The 19,324-nt window shown below is 43.2% G+C and overlaps 2 protein-coding genes across 2 annotated transcripts in view; both read right to left on the bottom strand.

Moving 5' to 3' along the window:
- The window catches only part of AMFR (autocrine motility factor receptor), a 28,413-nt gene extending 18,099 nt beyond the window's left edge, over positions 1-10,314 (bottom strand). Inside the window, exons 1-5 of the mRNA XM_039558516.1 lie at positions 10,040-10,314; positions 8,456-8,548; positions 6,451-6,615; positions 4,519-4,671; positions 1,183-1,223 (exon numbers count right to left, since the gene is read on the bottom strand). Coding sequence (XP_039414450.1) covers positions 1,183-1,223; positions 4,519-4,671; positions 6,451-6,615; positions 8,456-8,548; positions 10,040-10,261 — 674 coding nt within the window. The 5' untranslated portion in view covers positions 10,262-10,314. The remainder of the gene's footprint in view (positions 1-1,182; positions 1,224-4,518; positions 4,672-6,450; positions 6,616-8,455; positions 8,549-10,039) is intronic.
- Positions 10,315-11,938: 1,624 nt separating this feature from the next.
- On the bottom strand, positions 11,939-19,293 carry NUDT21 (nudix hydrolase 21). The gene is made up of 7 exons (XM_039558518.1): positions 19,057-19,293; positions 16,663-16,863; positions 15,420-15,483; positions 14,688-14,777; positions 13,960-14,035; positions 13,483-13,597; positions 11,939-12,228 (listed from the first exon to the last, which is right to left on the bottom strand). Exons 1-7 carry the CDS (start codon positions 19,167-19,169, stop codon positions 12,207-12,209), a joined length of 681 nt encoding a protein of 226 aa, XP_039414452.1. The 5' UTR covers positions 19,170-19,293; the 3' UTR covers positions 11,939-12,206.
- Between the last annotated feature and the right edge of the window lie 31 nt (positions 19,294-19,324).

Here is a 19,324-nt window from a genome sequence, read left to right as displayed (position 1 = left end):
AAAAGACCAAGACCTTAAAACAAACCCTGTAGAATGACATTAAGTAGCATCTATCAATCTTCATCCAGCAGCACCCATCTTTAATCCAAGCTTCAAGCTATCACCACCTACTAAAGTTATCCATGCATTTCAACCCCCATCTGTAAAAAGCACTCTTAAAATGCATTTCCATCTGTAAAAATCATTCTTAAAATGCTTCTACACGTATTTAATCCTTTGTACTATCCAACATACCTGCCAAGTGTTTACTAGCTGGCTTTAAAATAAATGTTCATGTAACTACTTAAACACCAGTACAATCTTTTATTCAAATAAAGGCTTCAGGATAAGACACACACATCACTCAAATAAAACAAAAAAAGTCAGTTGCAAAACTTGTGCTTAAGAAACAGCACAGGCTAAAGTTAACCACCTTTACTCATCTCATCAACCTGAAATGGTTTGGGTTGGAAGGGATCTTGAAGATCATCTCTTTCCAATCCCTTTGGCTGCCTCATCCAATCAGGCTGTGACCAATCCCAGGACGGGGCATCCACAGCTTCTCTGGGCAACCACTCACTGTGCCAGTGACTCACCAATCTCACAGGGAAGATTATTTTACCTCATATCAAATCTAACTCTGCCTTCTGTCAGTTTGAAGTCATTCCCTCACTCCATGCCCTTGTCCAAAGTCTCTCTCCAGCTCTCTTGGAGCCCCTTTAGGTACTGGGTGAGGCTCTAAGGTTTTACCAGAGCCTTCTCTTCTCCAGGCTGAACACCACCAGCTCTCTCAGCCTGTCTCCATGGCAGGTGCTCCATTCCTCTGAAAATCTCTAAGGACTCTTCCAGACTCACTCCAGCAGGTCCACATCCTTCATAATGGGGGCCCCAGAGTTGGATGCAGCACTCCAGGTGGAGTCTCAGCAGAACAGAGCAGAGGGGGAGAATCCCCTCCCTGGACCTGCTGCCCACGCTGTGGGGATGCAGACCACGATGTGGTTGAGCTTTCTGGGCTGCAAGCACACAGTACTGGGTCATGTCAAGATTCTCATCCACCAACACCCCCAAGTCTCTCCTCAGGACTGCTCTCAATCTCCAAACACGTATTTGCAATTCAATGAGGTAATTACATACACCTCTTACATCAACATGCTATATGCACTACATCCTGAGCAACCATCCTGTGAAACATAAGCTACTCACCGTAAAATCACGTGAGCAGTTCTGACTGTCACCAGCAGAGACTGCAAAAGAGGAAGAAAAAAAACATACATGTTAACATTCTGGCAGGGACAGTGGCTCAGATGCAGGAGCTCAAGGGCTAAAACACAAAACACATTTACTGCAGCTTAACAAGTTCCTGTGAACCAATGGTCACTATAGGTGACTGTGTGCACAATATACCTGAGACAACCATGAAGCTTATAAATAAATATGGAAGAAATTGTTCCCAAAGACACAATGCTATTAAAGCAGCCACTAGTGTTACTGCTGTTACATGCCATTTTTTCCTGAGTACACAGGACGTATTGCCTTTTTCAATTATTATCACTCAGCAAGTGTTGAGACCACAGTCCCACCAACTAACTCTCCTCATCCCACTTCTTAAAAAAAAAACTGGAAGAACTGAATAATAACAGAAATTTGAGGAAGTTAACTTTAAATAATTCCCCCCTTTGCTGAGATGTAAATGCTGCTAAAGTAACTTCTCTCTTTAATCATACTTACATTTCTAGGCTAAGTACAGAGCACAAAACCTGAGTATATCAGAAAGTGTAAGATCAGAGGTGTAAAGACAAGTCACCAAAAAGGTAACTACATTTCCATGGGCTCTTATCATCTAAGAGACAGTGGCCCCATCACCTCTCTGTAATCCATCAAGCCCACAGTGCTCCATCTCTTCATTCTATCCTCACAGTGAAAAAAAGCAGACATGCTTCCCCCAGAGACTGCCCACACCACCCTGTAGTTAGCAGGGGCCAAGTGACACTGAGATCCAGGGGATTTACAATGAGCAACTGAAACCACTTCTGTGAAACTGGTCTGATGGCATGCCTTCAGCCTAAGTACTACAAACAGGACAGAAGAACTATCAAAACCACTAACTTCCCAAAGCAGCAATAAGCTGGTTGGTTTGAATAATTTTTTCCATCTGTAAAAAGCATTCTCAAAATACTTCTATGCATATTTAACCCTTTGCAACACCCTACATATCTGCCAACTGTTTACTAGCTGTCTTTAAAAGAAAAACATACAATGACAGACAGACTGGACACTGCTTGCTGTACTATAATTCTCAAACACCATATATTAAGGCAAAAAAAATTAATGTTTACTCAAAAATACAGACAAGTCCTTACTCAACTTTCTCTGGGCATTTGCACATTTCACATCCACCCTCTGCAGTAAAGAAAATGCTGACAAGCAGCAGAGAACATGGGGAAGTCTACCTAAAACACAAGAAAAACATCTATATTGCTTTATTGAAAACCCTGAGCTAAATCAATGTTTGCAGAAGATAAATTAATAGCTTAATGTAACTTAATGTAATTCATTCATACTAATGGAATACACTTGGCAGGGTCCCTCTCAAGGAGCATCACACAAGCCACCACCAGAAAAACATTTCAGTCTGAGAGATTTAATGTTTTTTACTAAGAGCTTGAAGTCTGCTATGAGGTGTCACTGCCAGTACCTGTACAGAAAGAACCCTAAATGTTTTATTCCACTCACATGAGTGCTGGGTATTAAAATCAAGGAGATTACTCATGGTTGCCTAAACCATACAGGAAATATTAAAAATGTTCAAAAATGGCAAGATATTAGACAATCTCCTATGAGGAAAAATTAAACAGACTAGAATTCTTTTGCTTAGAAGGAAATGCAACAAAACAACAGGCAAAAGAGGATGATAAAATCACAAATTCTATGAAAAATATTAAACAGGGAATGATTCTTTGCTAATTTTCATCATAAATGTATTTGATGATAGCTAAGGACATTATTCCCTGCCCATGGCAGGGGGGTTGGAACTAGATGATCTTTAAGGTCCCTTCCAACCCAAATCATTCTGTGATTATTAAACAGAAGATTCAGAACAACTCAAAGAGCTCTTTCGTTTACATAGAGCCAAGTAAATGTGGAATTTGTTGCCTTTGGATATTACAGAAGCTGACACACCAACAAGTTTAATGAATGATCAGACAACTTTCCAGAGTACATCTGGGACTATCAAACCCAATGGGCTTGTGCAGCCCTCAGCTCAGGAATGTTCTCAAACACCAGTTGCTGCAAGCAAAGCTAGGAGATCCTTTCTTCTGCATTCCCCACAAAGTTCCTTGCTGCCCTGCAGCAGCACAGCAGGGGATCCATGGCTTGGCTGGACACCCCATACTTACATTGACTGAGCACTCCTTTGTTAATCAGCACACAGAACAGCTCCCACCGAAATGAACAGCTGGGCCCCATCCTGCAACCCCAAACATTCACACACAGCACAGCGCTAAGGAGGCAACACAGGCACCACAACACTCCCTGATAAACCTACCCCGAGCTGGTGCAATGCTGATAATCCTTCTGCCAAACCAAGATAACAGACATGACACCAAAGAGACCCCACTTTTTAGAGACACTGTTAAATCTTCCAATACCCTTCCACTGTTTAATTACAAATCTGGTCTTGCATATTCTCGTGTTCAGGGAAAAATAAAGCGATGTATTAAATAACTGACCTGTGGTGTGACAAGCATCATATTCTCCTACTATCAGTTGTTTTCCTTCCTGCTCCCTAACTCCAAGTATGAATTCAAGATAAGAGAAGAAAAATAAATTGTACATGTTACTTGTTATCTGAACTAAGGATGTGCTAACACAACATACTTGCAATTATACTGGATTCCTTTTGTTTGTTTAAGATTATCACTTCCTCAGGCAGAGTGAAACAACCCATCACAATATCAAAAACATACTGATGTTCACTCCACAAACATACTGATGTTTACCCCACAGTGCAAAGTGTTCAGGCGCACACAAAAATGCCTTGCTCATCTCAGCTGAGACAGAACTCGTTACACAAACATAGGCAAATCCCCTAAGTATGCCTTAAGGAAAGGATGTTAGTCTCACTCCTTTTGGGGAGAAATGAAATAGAAAATACAACCTCAGAGAAAGAGGCTGAAGTGCACATTACACTTTCATACACACTCTCTCCCTCTCTCAAGCGCTGTTTCACCAACCCTTCTTGCAATGCTCATGAAGCACAATCATTACTTTTTCATAAGCTGTCATTTGATTTCAGCATCATCTTACAGGTCTATCCTCTCATTCTCTTCTTCAGACCAAGATTTTTTTCAGGGAGTTAAAGGCTAAAGACAGAAAGCATGCCAATCTGGCAACTTCTGGAAAACAGGAGGATTTGTTTGTGTCTTCAAAGTTTCTTTCTTATGGGAATTAAAAGTAAATCCACTGTGTACCAGGACACCCCCAAGTAAGGGGTCAAAGGCAAAGCAGAAACCACAACACATATGAAGAAAGTCTCACCTCTGCTGCCATGAAAGCCAACGTGTGCATGCCATGGGTGTAGCCAACAACTCCACAGACAACTGCTAATCCACAGCAAGACAGGAGCATGGCGATGAGCAGGGCCAGTACTCTGATGTGGCTGCTCATGGGTGTGGTGGGAGAAAAGGAAAGCTGCCAACACAAATACATAAATACATGACAGGTTTAAAGGAGTACTTCATCCACCCTGCCTTCTATTGACACCTCACCAAACAGGACCTCATTCAGGAAAATCTTTTGCTTTCTAGCATAAAACCAATTTCACAATGCAATGTAGTAATAAATAAAGAAGAATAAAGCTAAAACCACACACCATCCCAAAGCCTCATTCATGTTACTGTCATTTGCATTCACTTTTTAACAATCAGTTACAATTTTTTTATTTACAATTAGGATTATTTGAGCTAATGTTTAAATCACCTGTGCAAGAAAACCAGACACAGTAGTTTCCACATCAAACCCACAGCCTCTGCTTAGGATGAATAGGCACTTTAGAAAGACACCTAACCTAACACAGAGTCTTCGAGCAATGTTTTGCCAATTTTTCACCTGATAGCTGATCTGAATTTCTCCAGCTTGGTCTTCCATCCCCTAGTTCTTCCATTGTCATTTTCTTCTGGAAGAAAGAGACTTCTACCCAAAAAAATACTTAAGCTGCAGCTAGAGACTGCCAGACAGACTCTACTGAAAACAGCTGTCTCATTCAATAGCATGCAAAGTGTGTTAAATCTCTAAACTACCTTAACAGACGGCTACTACACCTAGTCTGTCTGAATCAAAGGCAATCCAAGGGGATGTTGGTCCATCCTCTTTTTTCCAGGGCAGGATGAGAAAGAACAGGACAAGGAAAGAAGGAGTTGCCCAAAGCTTCACTCTGGTTTGATTAACAAAGTTGATTCCCATTTTTTGTTTTTAAATGGGTTCTTTCTTACATCTTTGTATCTGGTTCAGCTCCACATGCCCCTGTCTTTGCAAGGCAAATCACAAAAGTATCATTTGTCCAAGCAAAAACTGACTATGCATGCTTTGAATGTAAAAGGAATATAACAAGGATTTCTTCCCACATGACCTTTGTTCTTTCACAGCTTTCTGAACAACACTAAAAATACCAGATGACTGCCTTGTTTCAATGCTGTCTCAATTTTCTTAAGCCCAGCCAATACAGTTTCAAATTTAAGTGCTTAGCTACCTGTGAATTAACAGGCCTTGCTGGACATTATTAAGAAAAAACCTGCAAAGCCCAGATCTACCTAAAAGAAATTAATGGATTCAATTTAGGTCAAACTTCTATTCGAGGAGAGAGGAGCCTAGGAAAATGCAGGCCCATTATAGTTTAAAGGCCAAGATTTACTGTTTAAATTGCAGTTTCTTCTTCCTTGCCTAGCCTTCACTTTCTGCATCTCTACAGAATTTATTCCTGGTATTAACAGACAGTGGAATGTAGCTTAGAGAGAAAATTGCACAGTATATTGTAAAGACACTGACAGTCAAAATTCAGCATATCTAAGTGAGTGTGAAACCTGAGCACAGAAGCTGCAGAAACAGGCTCCGTGGGCCAATCCTAAAGGGCACCAATCTAAGGAATGTTCTGTTGCTAAGATGTCTTTACTAAGGAGAGCTATGAAGCCATCTCATGCAGTTATGTAAAAGTAATTACAGGGCACATATAAGGAGCAATTTATTAAAGAAAATAAGTATCTTCAGCTCCATTTGTCTCATGGGAAAACTGAAGGAGTAAGATTGACATTGTACTTTAAAGCACATATTTGAAGCTACTGGGAAGTGCACACGTTCAGTACTGCAGAGTGGGGAAACGGTTTAAATGATCTGTTTGTACCTTATCACAAGCCAGTGCCTGAACCAGAAACAGAATTTGCATGTCCCAAAAGACAGCCCTTAATCAAAACTTACATATTCAAAGCGATCCTTGCAGAGCTGAACCATCAGATGGAGAAACACAAGTCCAGAGAACCAGAGGCACCACATCACTACTTCTTCCACTGTTTGAACATTCAGCACACCAAAAATGAAGATGAACTTGTAGAAAATGAAATTCCAGAATTTATCCTTAAGGTGCTGTAATGGAAGACACTTGGTTACTGTAGTGAAAGCACTGAACAATCCACACAGAGGGAAGAAAAGGAGGGGAAAAGAGAAGAAGAAAAAGGGAAATTTAAAAAAAAATGGAGGTAGAAACGCAACAATACATTAGCTAAAGTCTGCTGCATACACACCTTCAATAGTATTTGTTATTACCCTTACTGAATTAAAAAATGTATTAAAAATATTAGTAGATCTTAGTATCTATCTAGTCTTTTATACCATGGCACAATAACTGTGCTACACAGCACACAATGCAGTTTCCTGCTATACTCCTAAAACAGTGCTCAGCACAAAGCAAGTCTGATCTCACTTTGACTCCTCATGCTCACACAACTCAGCTACCAGGCTGCAAACACACAGTCCTCTATGCAGGTAGAGCTGCCACAGTTAGTTATTCAAGATGCCCAAATTGCCTAGCACCTTGGTTACAAAAACCTGCCAAAAAATACGGATGATTAAGAAAAGATGACAAAGTCTGTTCTTAAGAATCACAGTGCCTACAGTGGAGAATGAGATGGATGACCAATGAAAATAAAATGATTCCCACACACACGCAGTATGAAAGAAACAATATGATGTTCTCAAGCAGCAGACAGCAAGCCAGCTTGGAGGGGATAAAAAAAATTTATGAAACAAAATGTTTTGTTAAAGTACAGATGAAGTCACCAGGAGTTTAGTTAAGACAGGCCCTGAATTCCTTAATGATGCTGCCGTTTTGGGCTTGCCAGTATTAATAAGCAGCTTTCCTTTACATGACAACTGAGGCAAACTCCCACTGTCCAAACACGAATGGATCCATCCTGCTACTGCTTTTCACTTCAGTTTTTAAGAGGGTAGAGAACATCCTGGAAACTATAACCAGTTAGAATTCTACATCCTTATAGTCAACATGGACTGGGTAGAAAATCTGGCCCACTGCAGTTTGATAGTGCCTTGGTTTTAACAAACCACTCAGAGACACTACAGGGTATGAATTACAAATACAATAGGCTTTGGGAGATCCACAGTTATTAATGAGGCTTTCTGTACCTTAGCTCTGAATGTCAAAAATCATCATGGCCTGATTCCTAAAGAACTGCATTTAAAGACTTTTTTTTAATACGTGAACACACTCCAAACCAGTGCTACTGCATTTACACAAGCAACTCATGCATTTGCCTTACCGTTTTTTTAAAAAATACTATTAAAAAGATACTATTCAAGGTCCTGCTGCTGCTTTCATCTTCTGCAGGATCCTGTTTTTAAAAACTCTGGGCTTTCATAGTTCCCTTGCTGAATTTTTACAAACATTCTCATATAGCCAAGAGCTGGACTAAACAGCCTCAGTTTTCAGTCCTGCTCACCTCCTTTCTCTGGGGATTTTCTTGCCTACTCCCTCTTAAACCTGCAGGCTTGTACACCATCCACTCAGTGTATGAGGATGGAAAGCACTTCTCCAGCAGTCAAGGTACAAAAGAAGAGGGAACTCAAGACTGCCAGTGCTGACAACTACAAAACGCAATGGAGAAATGCTGCCAGGTGCAGACAGGATAGAGAAGAACATGCTACAAGTATTTTGAAGTGAGGTGCACTTGTAAGAAACCTGACGGAGTTCATTAAGAAACAGGATTTTCAAGTTGACTGTGGGCTTATAAAATACAATAGGAAAAATTCCCTTAGAAATAAACCAGAAGCTTGTGGCTGTGGATATACTAGCTAACCAAATGGTAAGACCTATATTGTAAAATTTACTTTTCTTGTGCAGTTTCAGCAATTCTATATAGAAAATCACAACATTTGCCATGTTTCACGGTTTCCTTGTTTGCTGTCTCACCTGCCTCTCGCTGACACGAAGAGGACCAAACACCATACACTGGATTAGCTTAGCAACCAGCATCAGAAAACAGCAAGCAGTATTTACTAGCACCTGGAAAGAAAGACAGCAGTCAGCAACAAATACTTTTGGCCTATTTAGAAGGAGGGAGAGAAGGGGAATGAACGAGTCTAACAAAACCTGCTGTTGTTCACAGAACAGTATTAGTTCCTCTTTTTTTGGTGAAATTTAAGCCTGGCCTCTTCCAAGATACATTAAGTAGCTGATAAGTCACTTAGCTTTTTTTTTTCTTAGAAATACTAACACAGTTAGTTTGATACAGCAGTACAGCCAACAAACTGATCTACCTCTTCACAATACAGATTAGCAAATTTCATGAAGGAACACTGGGACAAAACTTCGAGATCACAAAGATGCTAATTTTGTTTAACACATGGCAGATAAGAAAACTCCAGTTTGAATCTTTGTTACAGTAAGAGGATTCAGAGGTTGCCTCAAAACATGCTGAATAGCACACGCTTTCAGTAACAACACTGCTTGAGGCTTTCTTGGGAAACTGCTTTACAGCAAAGGAGAAAGAAGCAGAACGCATGGGCCTGGGAAAACTGCTATCTCACATTTGGCAAAGGCACTTGTAATTAACTTTTGACCTAGGGAGGACTTTAAAAAGGCGAGAAGGTGGATGATGAAGAAGCCTCACCCTGCCATTTCCAAAGGACGTAGAAAAAACTTTTCCAGGACTCTTAACTTAAGGTCCAGAGACCACATTTCAACAGAATGAATGTGTTTGGTATATTAAAAAATCAGCACCTCAGTCAAGGAAGCATGTTGTGAAGCAGATGTCCAACTACTGCCACCTTTGAGTGACAGACAGATGAAAAGTTTAACAGCAACAACTCAGCAAGGTTTCAATATTCCCTTGTTGAGCCTTTATTTCAACTACAAATCAGTGAGCCAAAATTCATTATGAGGTTTGGGTTTTAAAAGATACAGACAATTATTTTCTTTTTTTCTTAAATGGTGAGAATGTTTCCTCTTACCTACAAGACTTTAAGTCCTATATTAAAAAAAAAAAAAAAAAAAAAAAAAAAAAAAAAAAAAAAAAACAACAAAACAAACAAAGACATGTAAAGCTTGGGCTCGAATACCTGACAGTCCCTTACTCAGATTTCTGGGAGAGCAGGTCGGGCAGTGCTTGGCGAAGCTTAAGCCCAGCACCCGCCTGGGACAGCAGCAAACGTTCCCAACAGCTTCTCCCAAACCCCCCGGCCAGGACGAGCGAGGGGCGCTCGGGGAGAGACGCACAAGCCGCGGGCTGAACTCTCGGGGCGCTCGGCTCTAACACTGCCCCACTGCCCCGGCCAGGCAGGAAGGGAAGCGACTGCGGAGGCGGCCCGGGGCGGGCAGGGGGAAGCCAGCCGAGCCCCGTCTTTATTCCGCGAGCAGTTTCCAAACAACAATAACGAAACACCCCCCGGGCCCGCCCGCCTTTCCCCGGCCGCAGGGAGGTGCCGGCAGAGGCCGATCCCGATCCCAGCCCCGCAGGCCGCGGGCCCGCAGGCCCCGCCGCCGCCCCGGGCTCACCCAGACGCAGAGGCTATCGGAGAGCAGGTAGTAGGCGACGTCCAGGGCCCGGGGGCCGGCGCAGCGCTGGGGCTCGGCCGGCTCGGTGTCCGCCGCCCCGCCGGGCGCCTGGGTGAGGGCGCGATAGGCGCTGAGGCCGGCGCCCAGCAGCGCCAGGGCGCTGAGTGCCGTGTAGGTGCGGAGGCTGGGCCAGGGGAAGCGCTCCAGGAACAGCAGCGGCATCGCGGAGCCCTCACCGCCGCCCGGCCCCGGCCCCGGCCCGCCGCGCTCCCCCGGCTCAACGCCCGCCCCGCCGCCCCTCCCCGGGGCCGGGCGAGCCGCCCCCGCTGGAGAAAGGAAAGAGACCGGGCCCGAACCGCCCGCCCCAGCTCCGGACGCCGCGTCCGCCCGTCACCCCGCGCGCTGAGTCACGGCCGGGGCGGCGCTTCCACCGGCCCGGCCCTGCCCCGCACCCCCCCGCGCCCGGGACAGCGGCCGCTCCGCCGGAGCCGCGCGTGGGCGGAATTAGAGGGGCCTTCGGGAGGCCCCAAACCCACAGGCAGGGTGGGAGAGGAGAGCGCGTAGAGACTGCAGGAGCAGCGCCCTTCCACAGGCAGCCTGGAACAAGAATTAGTCTCCCTAACTACCGTGTGGTAAGTAAGGTGAGATGTGCTCTTAAGTGCCAAGGCTCAAAAACTGCACTCTGCTCCTTGTTTTTGCAGCATCTGACTTCCAAACTTCCACCTGCCCTTCCTTACTTCCACGGGCAAAAAGGGTTCTCTTTTCCGCTCCCCTGCTAGCTTTATTTCCCCCAGGTGGCAGCTAAGAAATCATACATTCTACTCACCATTTGTCTGGGCCTTCCATCCATAGGACCGAAGAGAACAGCCCTTCCACTACCTTTGATGCATTTGTCAGTACACTTCCCATACTGCACAGCTTCAATTTGACCAAAGCACCAAGCTGTCAGGATTGTTCTGTACATTGCTTACCAGTGCAGATGGCAGCAGAGCCAAGCACTTTGGCAAGATTCAGTTCTCTTGGCAGCAGGCATTCTCCAACCCTGCCTTCATATGAGAGGACAGTGCACAAGCAACAGTGCATCTTCTGATCAGACGCAGAATTTGGAAACAAATCTTTTAAAGGCTCATTAAGCAAAATAAAGGCATTGGGAAGTGTCACATCCAACTGGACTTTACATTTAGCCAAGCATGTAAAAACCCCAGAATTAGGAAGACTGGTATTTGCCACCTACAAGAGACTGAAATGTTGAGGAGAAAAAGCAGAAGCGTGGATATCCCTTGCAGGACAAGACAGCACAGGTCAGCATAACATGGAACCACTTGCATGTGGCATTGGCAAAGCGTTTCAGCATGACCCTGATTCTGCCCCACAGCTGAGGAAAAATATACAAAATTAACTTCACTTTCCCTATTTTAACTGTATCTCAGACCAGTCCAACAGAATTTTTTGGGTTGTTACTGTCTTAAGAGGGCACTGAAGGAACAGATGCATGTTCCATCTCCTCCAAGCCCTGTACAACAGATCAGTTCTGGTAAAAAAAGGTAAAGGCTACACTTGCCATTAAGTACTCATGCTCCCTCAAAACAGCAGTTCTGGTCTCCTAGTTAATTAAGGCTCAAAACAATATTGCACCCACTTATACTGTTTCATTTCTCCCAGATCCTAGGGATATTCCCTGCTCAGGGATAGAGATTGCAGCATCTGAATGGGCTCTGAATGGCTTAGCTCCTCCTCATTTCCAAGGTCATCTGTACTCCTGAAGAAAAGTAATAATGTTTAAAATATAGACCTAAAAGAGACAATTAAAGAAAAATAAAACAACTAAAAACAGAAGGAAAAAAAACACTAAAAAAAAACCTCCCAACAACAAAAACCAAACCAAACCCAACACAAACAGAATCTTAACCATATTGTTTAATGGTACAAAACAATAAATTGGTGAGTATTACAGTGAAAAGGGATTGAAACACTGGTAGCCCATTGCCATCTCTCTAGCTAAACAGTTGAGATTCACTTCTCTGTTCATACCATAGAATGTTTAGTGGCCTTCAGGAACAGAATGACTTAAAAAAATTCTTGTGTCACACATATTCATTTCTCTACAGTTTAAAGCTGTGCTCACAGAGACGGCTTCTTCTATTGGAGTCTTCAGGTATATAGGAATTCAGTTGTAAATAAAGTTGAACCTAAAATTAAGAGCATTATACCAAGTGAGGAATTTTCATTCTTTTTTTAAGGGCATTTTTGAAGGAATAAGCAAATGTTTTGTTTCTGTTCTGAACAGCACTCTTCCACCTGACAGGGCAAAAGTGCATTTTTTAATAAGACAGCTTTACAGTGTAGCAGGAAGCATCATTTTTAACAGCCAATCCTACACCAGCATTGCACAACTGTCTCTTAAGGTTGCAGAAGAACTAATTATTAACATTTCATCTCCCAGAACAGGTTCATAGATACAAAAATCACAGTGAGAGTTATATTCCTCCATCAGCAACTCTTTTGCAGCATTTCTGCTGCCAGGCCAACCTTACATATTCCAAGGGGAACATACAGACATACTCAAAAGAGAATTTTTCCCAACTGAGTTTCATAAATAACAGTAGAAGCAAGCATCCATCTCAGCTTCCAGATGCCCAGCCTTTGGATGTGTCTGTTGCATCACTACCCAACCTGCATAACAGATAGTGTTTTGCTGGTACCCAAGAGGAAGTACCTGCTGTCTTTAGAGGAGGAGAAGCCAAAACTGGGGCTAGAGAGAAAAAAGCTCAGCAGGAAACAAGAATATTATGGGCAATACCAGTGCTAACATTCTGCTAACATACTTTTTTCATCATAGTAGGTGGGTGACAGAACTACTTCCCTGAGGAAGAGCTGGCAGGCTGTGGGACACCTGGGATGTCTGAACATTCTCTAAAGTAAGAGACCAGTGAGACTAGTGAGCTCTGGAGGGACGAGCCACAAGCCATTTCCAGGTAAGAAAGTCAAAGCATGTACACATTGGAAGAGGAAGGAAAAAATATAGCTACAGATATTTGTGTCATAAAGATGCTACACTTCATTAACTCTACTACAGAGTGTAAAAAACCCACCACGTTTAACCAGCACAAAGCTGTATTCATCCACACCTAACTCAGTGCTTCAAGCTCACATCCTGGCTTTAACTCTCTAGCGGTCCCCAGTAGCTACAAGAAGCTGTTCCTCAGCCTCTGCACAGCCTCATCCTCACTATCTTCCACGTCTTCCTTAGCTACGACTGCTAGGCAGGACTTTGGTGCTAGCTAGTTGTGATCAGTGCCTCGAAAGTGTCCATCACACTTCATCTGAGGCAGAATCTTTGGGATAGATGCAACCTTTTCAAGTTGGTTTCTGTAGCGCATTGCCTTGCTCTGGAGTCCCACAGCAAATGTATTCCCAAGAACCACTATACAAATACAACATACCTGCTCAAAAGTTGAGGAAGGCTGGAAATAATGGGTCCATATCCTGGCGCATTGTCATAGAGCTCAAACAACGGTGCTGCAACCAGCTTGTAATTTTTGGGGACTGCAAACAAAGCTAAAAACAAATACAAGCTGACAAATCAGAAAAACCAGCACACATTCAGCCACGGTATCATCGCTCCATGTAGACCTCAAAACAAGTTCGCTACATGGAGCACTCAAGCAGGTTTATTCCTTCTCTAGTTAAATGTGGGATTCACATAGTGTACACAGACTGATGCAGGAGCAAGAATGAAAATTTACTAGGAACTCATGTTCAAAGGATCTACCTTCAAAACAAATACCAACATTTAACTTTATTAGTGATCAACTACAAACAACTGCAAGCATACAATCACAATGCTACTACATTTCCTTGTGTGAAATACAAGCATTTAAACACTGTAACAAATACAACACTTCAATGCAAACACTTACCCTTTTCTTGAAGCTGGACCAAAAAGAGCTTTTTGTGTTCTTTAGGCTTTGTAATATGAGCTGGGATATAGGGATACTAGAAGAAAAATGGTAAAAAACAGTTGTACAGAGCTTTGAAAATTGTGCAATCTTAAGTGCTACTTTATAAATTATCAACCCCTGTACAAACTTTCAACGTGTCATATATTGTTCTTTTGTGGCATAAAATAAACCATTTTCATAAGAAAGTACTCGAGAAATGAATGCTCTTGCTGTCACAACTATTGACAGAATCTAAAGTGGCACCAATACTCACAAGCAGTTAAAACAACCCAATAAAACAGAAATGCATAGAAGCAAACTGAGCAAGGATTTTCATTAAAGCCCTAAGAAATAGGGTAGTGAGGCTAATTTATTCACAGGGTATCTGTTCCATAAGCAGCAGTACAAGAGTTTCCATTGTGGCTACAAAAGGAATTTAAATGGTGCATCTGTCTCAGCATAGAACTGGAAGCTATTACATCCAGTGGTTTCTTGTCCATCACACGGGTGTGAGGAGACAGCAGTGTCCATTTAAAAAAGGGCTGTGGTTTCTCTTCAGTCATAGAACGGAGATGAAATAGATAAAACCCAGAAAAACTAATTGCTCATGCAGCAGGTACTCAAGAAGCCCATCTGGTAGGTTGAAGGCTTTTAGAAGTACAAACAGAACTTGACCAAAGAAGATGGAAGCCCACAGGAGTACTCACCTGTGGAGGTTCGAAGTTTGGTCTCCACCAGTTGCCAATGCAGTCATCAATCACCCAGTCTTGCTGAACACCATCCTGACGACCCAGTATCTATCAAAAATCCAGTAATAGTCAGACCTTGAACTACCTCAAGGAAATTTTTTTAGTTAACACATATTGGAAGCACAAAGACTTGCTGTAATATGTCTGATGTAGTTCATAACTGCTCTGAGACAGCTTTCAATAGAATTGTAGAGTATTTTTGTATAAAGTGAGATTTTTTACTAAAAGCCTCCTCACCTGGTAGGACAAGGGCACTCTAGAAACCATTTCAAAATCTATGCTGTACTCAGTTGGACTGAGTCCTATCAGACCAATGGGAAAACATTGTCACACTATCTGGCAGAATTAGTTACTTGGAGAAAATGGTGCATTGGGAGGACTATCTCAAAGGCAAGTCCCCATCAGTTGTCCTCCACAACATATTTTATTGCTCATCTCTACACACACTTGCCTGAAGCCAGTCAGAAAGCAAAGCTGCAAATGAACACAGGACTTGAGCAGCAGGTAGGAGTCAGCCACACTCATGATGCAGACAAATGAAAACTTGACTGCTTTATTTGTTAACTACCTGAGAACATCACAAAAGCAACAAAATAACAACAGTGGTAAGAAGACTAATGCTTTAGCTTATTCTGGTAATTCTGAAATAATGCAACATTCTGCTATAGAACATAATGAAAGAAAACAGACCTCTGTCATTAAGCGTTTGAGCCCTTCTACCTCATCTTCTCCTGGATTGAGTTCACCACCAGGTCTGTTAAAATAATCAATGATGAAAGCTAAAGTTATTTTATTGCATTTACCAATCTTCACAGGCAAGTTCCAGTGTGCTTCCAGGCAGGGAGTTACAAATTCACTTATGGCTCTTAAGTCAGAAGTTCCAAATCTAGCTTTGCTGAATTTGAAGACAGCAGGACAGCTTTCACCAAAACTGAAACTAATACGTTTATGTCTCTTATAAAAACAACCATTGCATAAAATACTTTCAGTTTAGCAGGACAAAGCATAACAATACACACAATAATAATTGGGACACTCAAAGGGTAAAGTTTTAACAATAATAACCAGAAGCTGAAGGGCTGTAAATACTGCCTGTATTTGCTCTTATCACAAAAACAGCATTCACTGAAGCATACAGAAACCAGAAAATAAAACTCGTGGGAAAATGATGCAGGATTACTCATTTTCATCATTACAGCACTTTGCAAATCATTTACAGTCTTGCCTGGTTTGTCCACAAAAACCCTCCAAATCAAGATGTCAAAAACGAATCTAGACGTAAAATTAGACTTAACACATACAAAATTGAGAACAATATAAAATGTTAGAATAATAAGAAGACAAACAGGGTAACATAAGACAAGCCAAGGCTATCTAGTTTGAAAAATAAAATCACCACCATCACTACAAACATAATCAAACACTAAAATTTCACTCTGGCTGTGATAACTATGAGATGAACTGGAGCAATTTTCTTAAATTTAGATGCCTACCCTTCTTGCTATCCCAGCTCAACCATTAGTTTGTAAACAGGTATCATTCTGCATTTACAGGGGGTTAGTCCTTGACCTCCACTTGCCCATTTTTGTGGGCATAGCATAAGCTACTGAAGCCTAACTGCTTTCACAATGCAAGTACAACACACCACCAACTGCTGCTAATGAGTTTTAAACAAGATTTTACTGTAGTGATGCACTGTAACTAAGATTCCCAGTCAGTTCCAAACTCAATCACCCCCCTCATGAGCAGAGTCAAACAAACACACTTTAGATGAAAACCCCACCAATTCAAAAAACACTTTCCAGACTAAGTCTTTACAAGCAATGAATCCCATTCAAAACATTGAGCAGTTGGACACAGTTTAACCCCTAGCCTGCATGTTTAGTGGTCTGTGACAAAAAACTGAAGTTACACTTAAGAAACAGACACTTACAGCTTGAAAAAAGTTGTACCCAGCTGCAGTAACAGCACGTGGGGCAGCCTGTGCTCATGCACAATCAGAACCCCTTCCACTGTCCGCCTCATGCCAATCTTGTCAAACTCTTCTCTCATGCGCTGAAACCGAGCTGCCACAGAACTGTCCTTCTCATACAGAGGCTCCTTTGTGCCAAACGTGTAGTTGGTCAGAGGATACCTATAAGGAGGAGAAAAAATGTTGCTGCATAACAAGAAATCTAACTTTAAATCACCATGACACAGCACATAGCCTGAGGCAGACCCTTCACTGCTTGACGGGTAAGTCATAGTGCAGGGCTAAAAATCATTGTTGGTGGCTTATGAGCCCCCTGTCCCAGGGAGATCAGCACTATGGAACACACAAGCACAGACAGTCCTGCTGAGCTACACTCTAGCCTGGTGCTAGCTCAAAAGAAGGAAAAGAAGCACAGAACCAACTGTCATTCAACAGACACCCTCTTTGATCTCCACACTGCAGGGAAAAGGCAGCTGAAGCTCTGAAAGGAGCTGGAAAAGAGACTGGAGATAAAGCTCTGCTGGGAAGGAAGGAAGGAAGCTGCACAGGACTGCAATTTTTTTCTCCAGATGTAATGAGAGCCTGAGAACTAAACTGTTAGAAGTGTTTTGTTTTGAAGTGGGAAATCAGACGTGGATCACAGAAGAGGAGAAATGTTGAGTTTCTGAGTGTAGGGTTGGGAGCCTGGGGTAAGATCAAGAGTGTGAGCAGATCCCTCTGTTGGGCTGATGCTGGACCCCTGCACTCTTGTCACAGTGTAGCAGAAACCCAGCGATTTCTCCAGGCAAGAGGGAATGAAAACAGAAAAGAAAAGAAAGGTTAGTCAAGAAACTGGTCAGTGCAACACAGCACAGAGGGCAACAGGGGAGTATTATTATGCAATTAAATCTATGTAACATAGAGGTCTGATGGCAGGAGACCTGGAGGAAAGACAGAATCACCCAGCTAAGTCAAAAGGGAGAAGAAAATGGTTCTGGACAGAGCAGTGATGAGTTATCACCATGGTTTTACTGACTTGTGGCACACAGCAACTGACTTAACAGAGTGAATGACTGATCTTATATTTTCCTTGAGATGCATCTTGCCATGGATTCTTTCCCCAAATATGTCAAACTTTAGTAGCATACACTCTTCCCCCCTCAAGTTCCAGCACCCCTCCTCCTCCAATTTTCCTCATGTTTTACAGTGGTGAAATCACAAGCCAGTTGCCATTGTTAGAGCTTTTTCTCATGTAGACAAGTGAGCCAAAACAGTTTCCAAACCACAGATTCATTTACTAACAAGCTTCCCCACTTTCACTTATAGTTTAAAACCATCTACGTTTCTTTTTCCTTTTCCATTTTTAGATACACAAATGGCTTGTTAATAACCTACCATGCTAACCCATACTATACTAAAGTGGGTGCATTAGTCTGTACATCAAAATCCTTAGCTTCGACTTAATAAAAATGCTGCTGGTAACACAGCTTCCTGATAAATCTTTGCTTCAGAAACCCAGTAGAAATATTCTAATTTCTGAAGTTGGTATTTGAACTTTCACAAGACTCTGAATAAACTCAGCTACACTAAAAAAACACAGAAGTGTCAGTGATTAATAGCTAAAATTGAATATTGACTGTTGCAGTTAACATTTGCTGGTTTTTGCAACTTGACAGATGCACTTAGCAAAGAACACATCCCACATCCACCAGACTCTACTGGAGGAAAGAAAAAATATATTATTTCCTCATTAAAAAATACATAAGTACTTATTAGTAACACAGTGACATTAGTAACATTAGTGACATTAGTGACAATTTTCTCTGGTAGCAAACGCTCTGGATTTTAACTCCAACACCTGCACCAGACAAACCACAAACACCAGGCACATCTAGCCACATCTTACTGACTGCCCAGGGTCAGCCCAAACCCCAGCGCGGCCAAGAAAAAGCCCTTCTCTTTCTGCCGCTTTTCTGGATGCCTGTAACAGTGCGAAAACTACTGTGATGCTCAACACACCTAAACCCTCCCTGTGTTACTTAGGGTTCGCACCTCCCGAGCCAGACACTGTTTCTAAGCACTAAAGCGCTGACACCAAATACTCCACACTCCCCCGGAGCCTAGCCAGCCCTCGGTACCCACAGCGCGGCTCAGCAGCCCCTGCGAGGCGGGCGGGCGGGCCCCCACCGGCACCCGGGCTCTGCCACCGCTGAGCCCTCAGTCCCTCGAAGGGCCGAGACCCTCGGGACCTCGCACGGCGGGCACGGAGGGAAAACCCCACCGAGCCTGCTGACAGAGCGGGGACGAGCTCGCCAGCGCGGGGCGGGACGGGAGGGGAGGGGGCAGAGCCAGGCAGGGCCCCGAGGCGGCGCTCACAGGTTGATGGTCCTTTCGAGCGTGAGCGGCTTCGTCTGCTGGATGTATTTGTTCCCAAACTGGTTCACCCGCGGGCCACCGGTCTGCGAGCGATTAGGCGGCACCACGGACATGGCGAGTAAGCGGCAGGAAGAGACGGCGGGAGCGGTAGATCAGTGCCGGGCAGCAGGAGCGGCGTCCGCACATTAACACCCGCCAAGCCCTCAGCGCCGCGCGCCGCCTGCCGGGACCCGCCGCGCTCCGCCCCACGCCTCTCCTCGCCCATTGG

The sequence above is a fragment of the Corvus cornix genome, chromosome 11, assembly GCF_000738735.6.
Source record: "Corvus cornix cornix isolate S_Up_H32 chromosome 11, ASM73873v5, whole genome shotgun sequence".
NCBI classification, from domain to species: domain Eukaryota; kingdom Metazoa; phylum Chordata; class Aves; order Passeriformes; family Corvidae; genus Corvus; species Corvus cornix.
The sequence above is the reverse complement of the archived record's forward strand: the minus strand, read 5'-3'. Positions and strand labels throughout refer to the sequence as shown.

Coding starts and splice junctions, on each gene's coding strand:
- NUDT21 (XM_039558518.1), bottom strand. CDS start 19,169: ATGTCCGTGGTGCCGCCTAATCGCTCGCAGACCGGTGGCCCGCGGGTG. Junction 14,778..15,419: donor TCAAACGCTTAATGACAGAG/GTCTGTTTTCTT, acceptor GATTTTTGATAG/ATACTGGGTCGTCAGGATGG. Junction 12,229..13,482: donor CTTCCTCAACTTTTGAGCAG/GTATGTTGTATT, acceptor TCTTAATTTTAG/GTTCAACTTTATTTACAACT.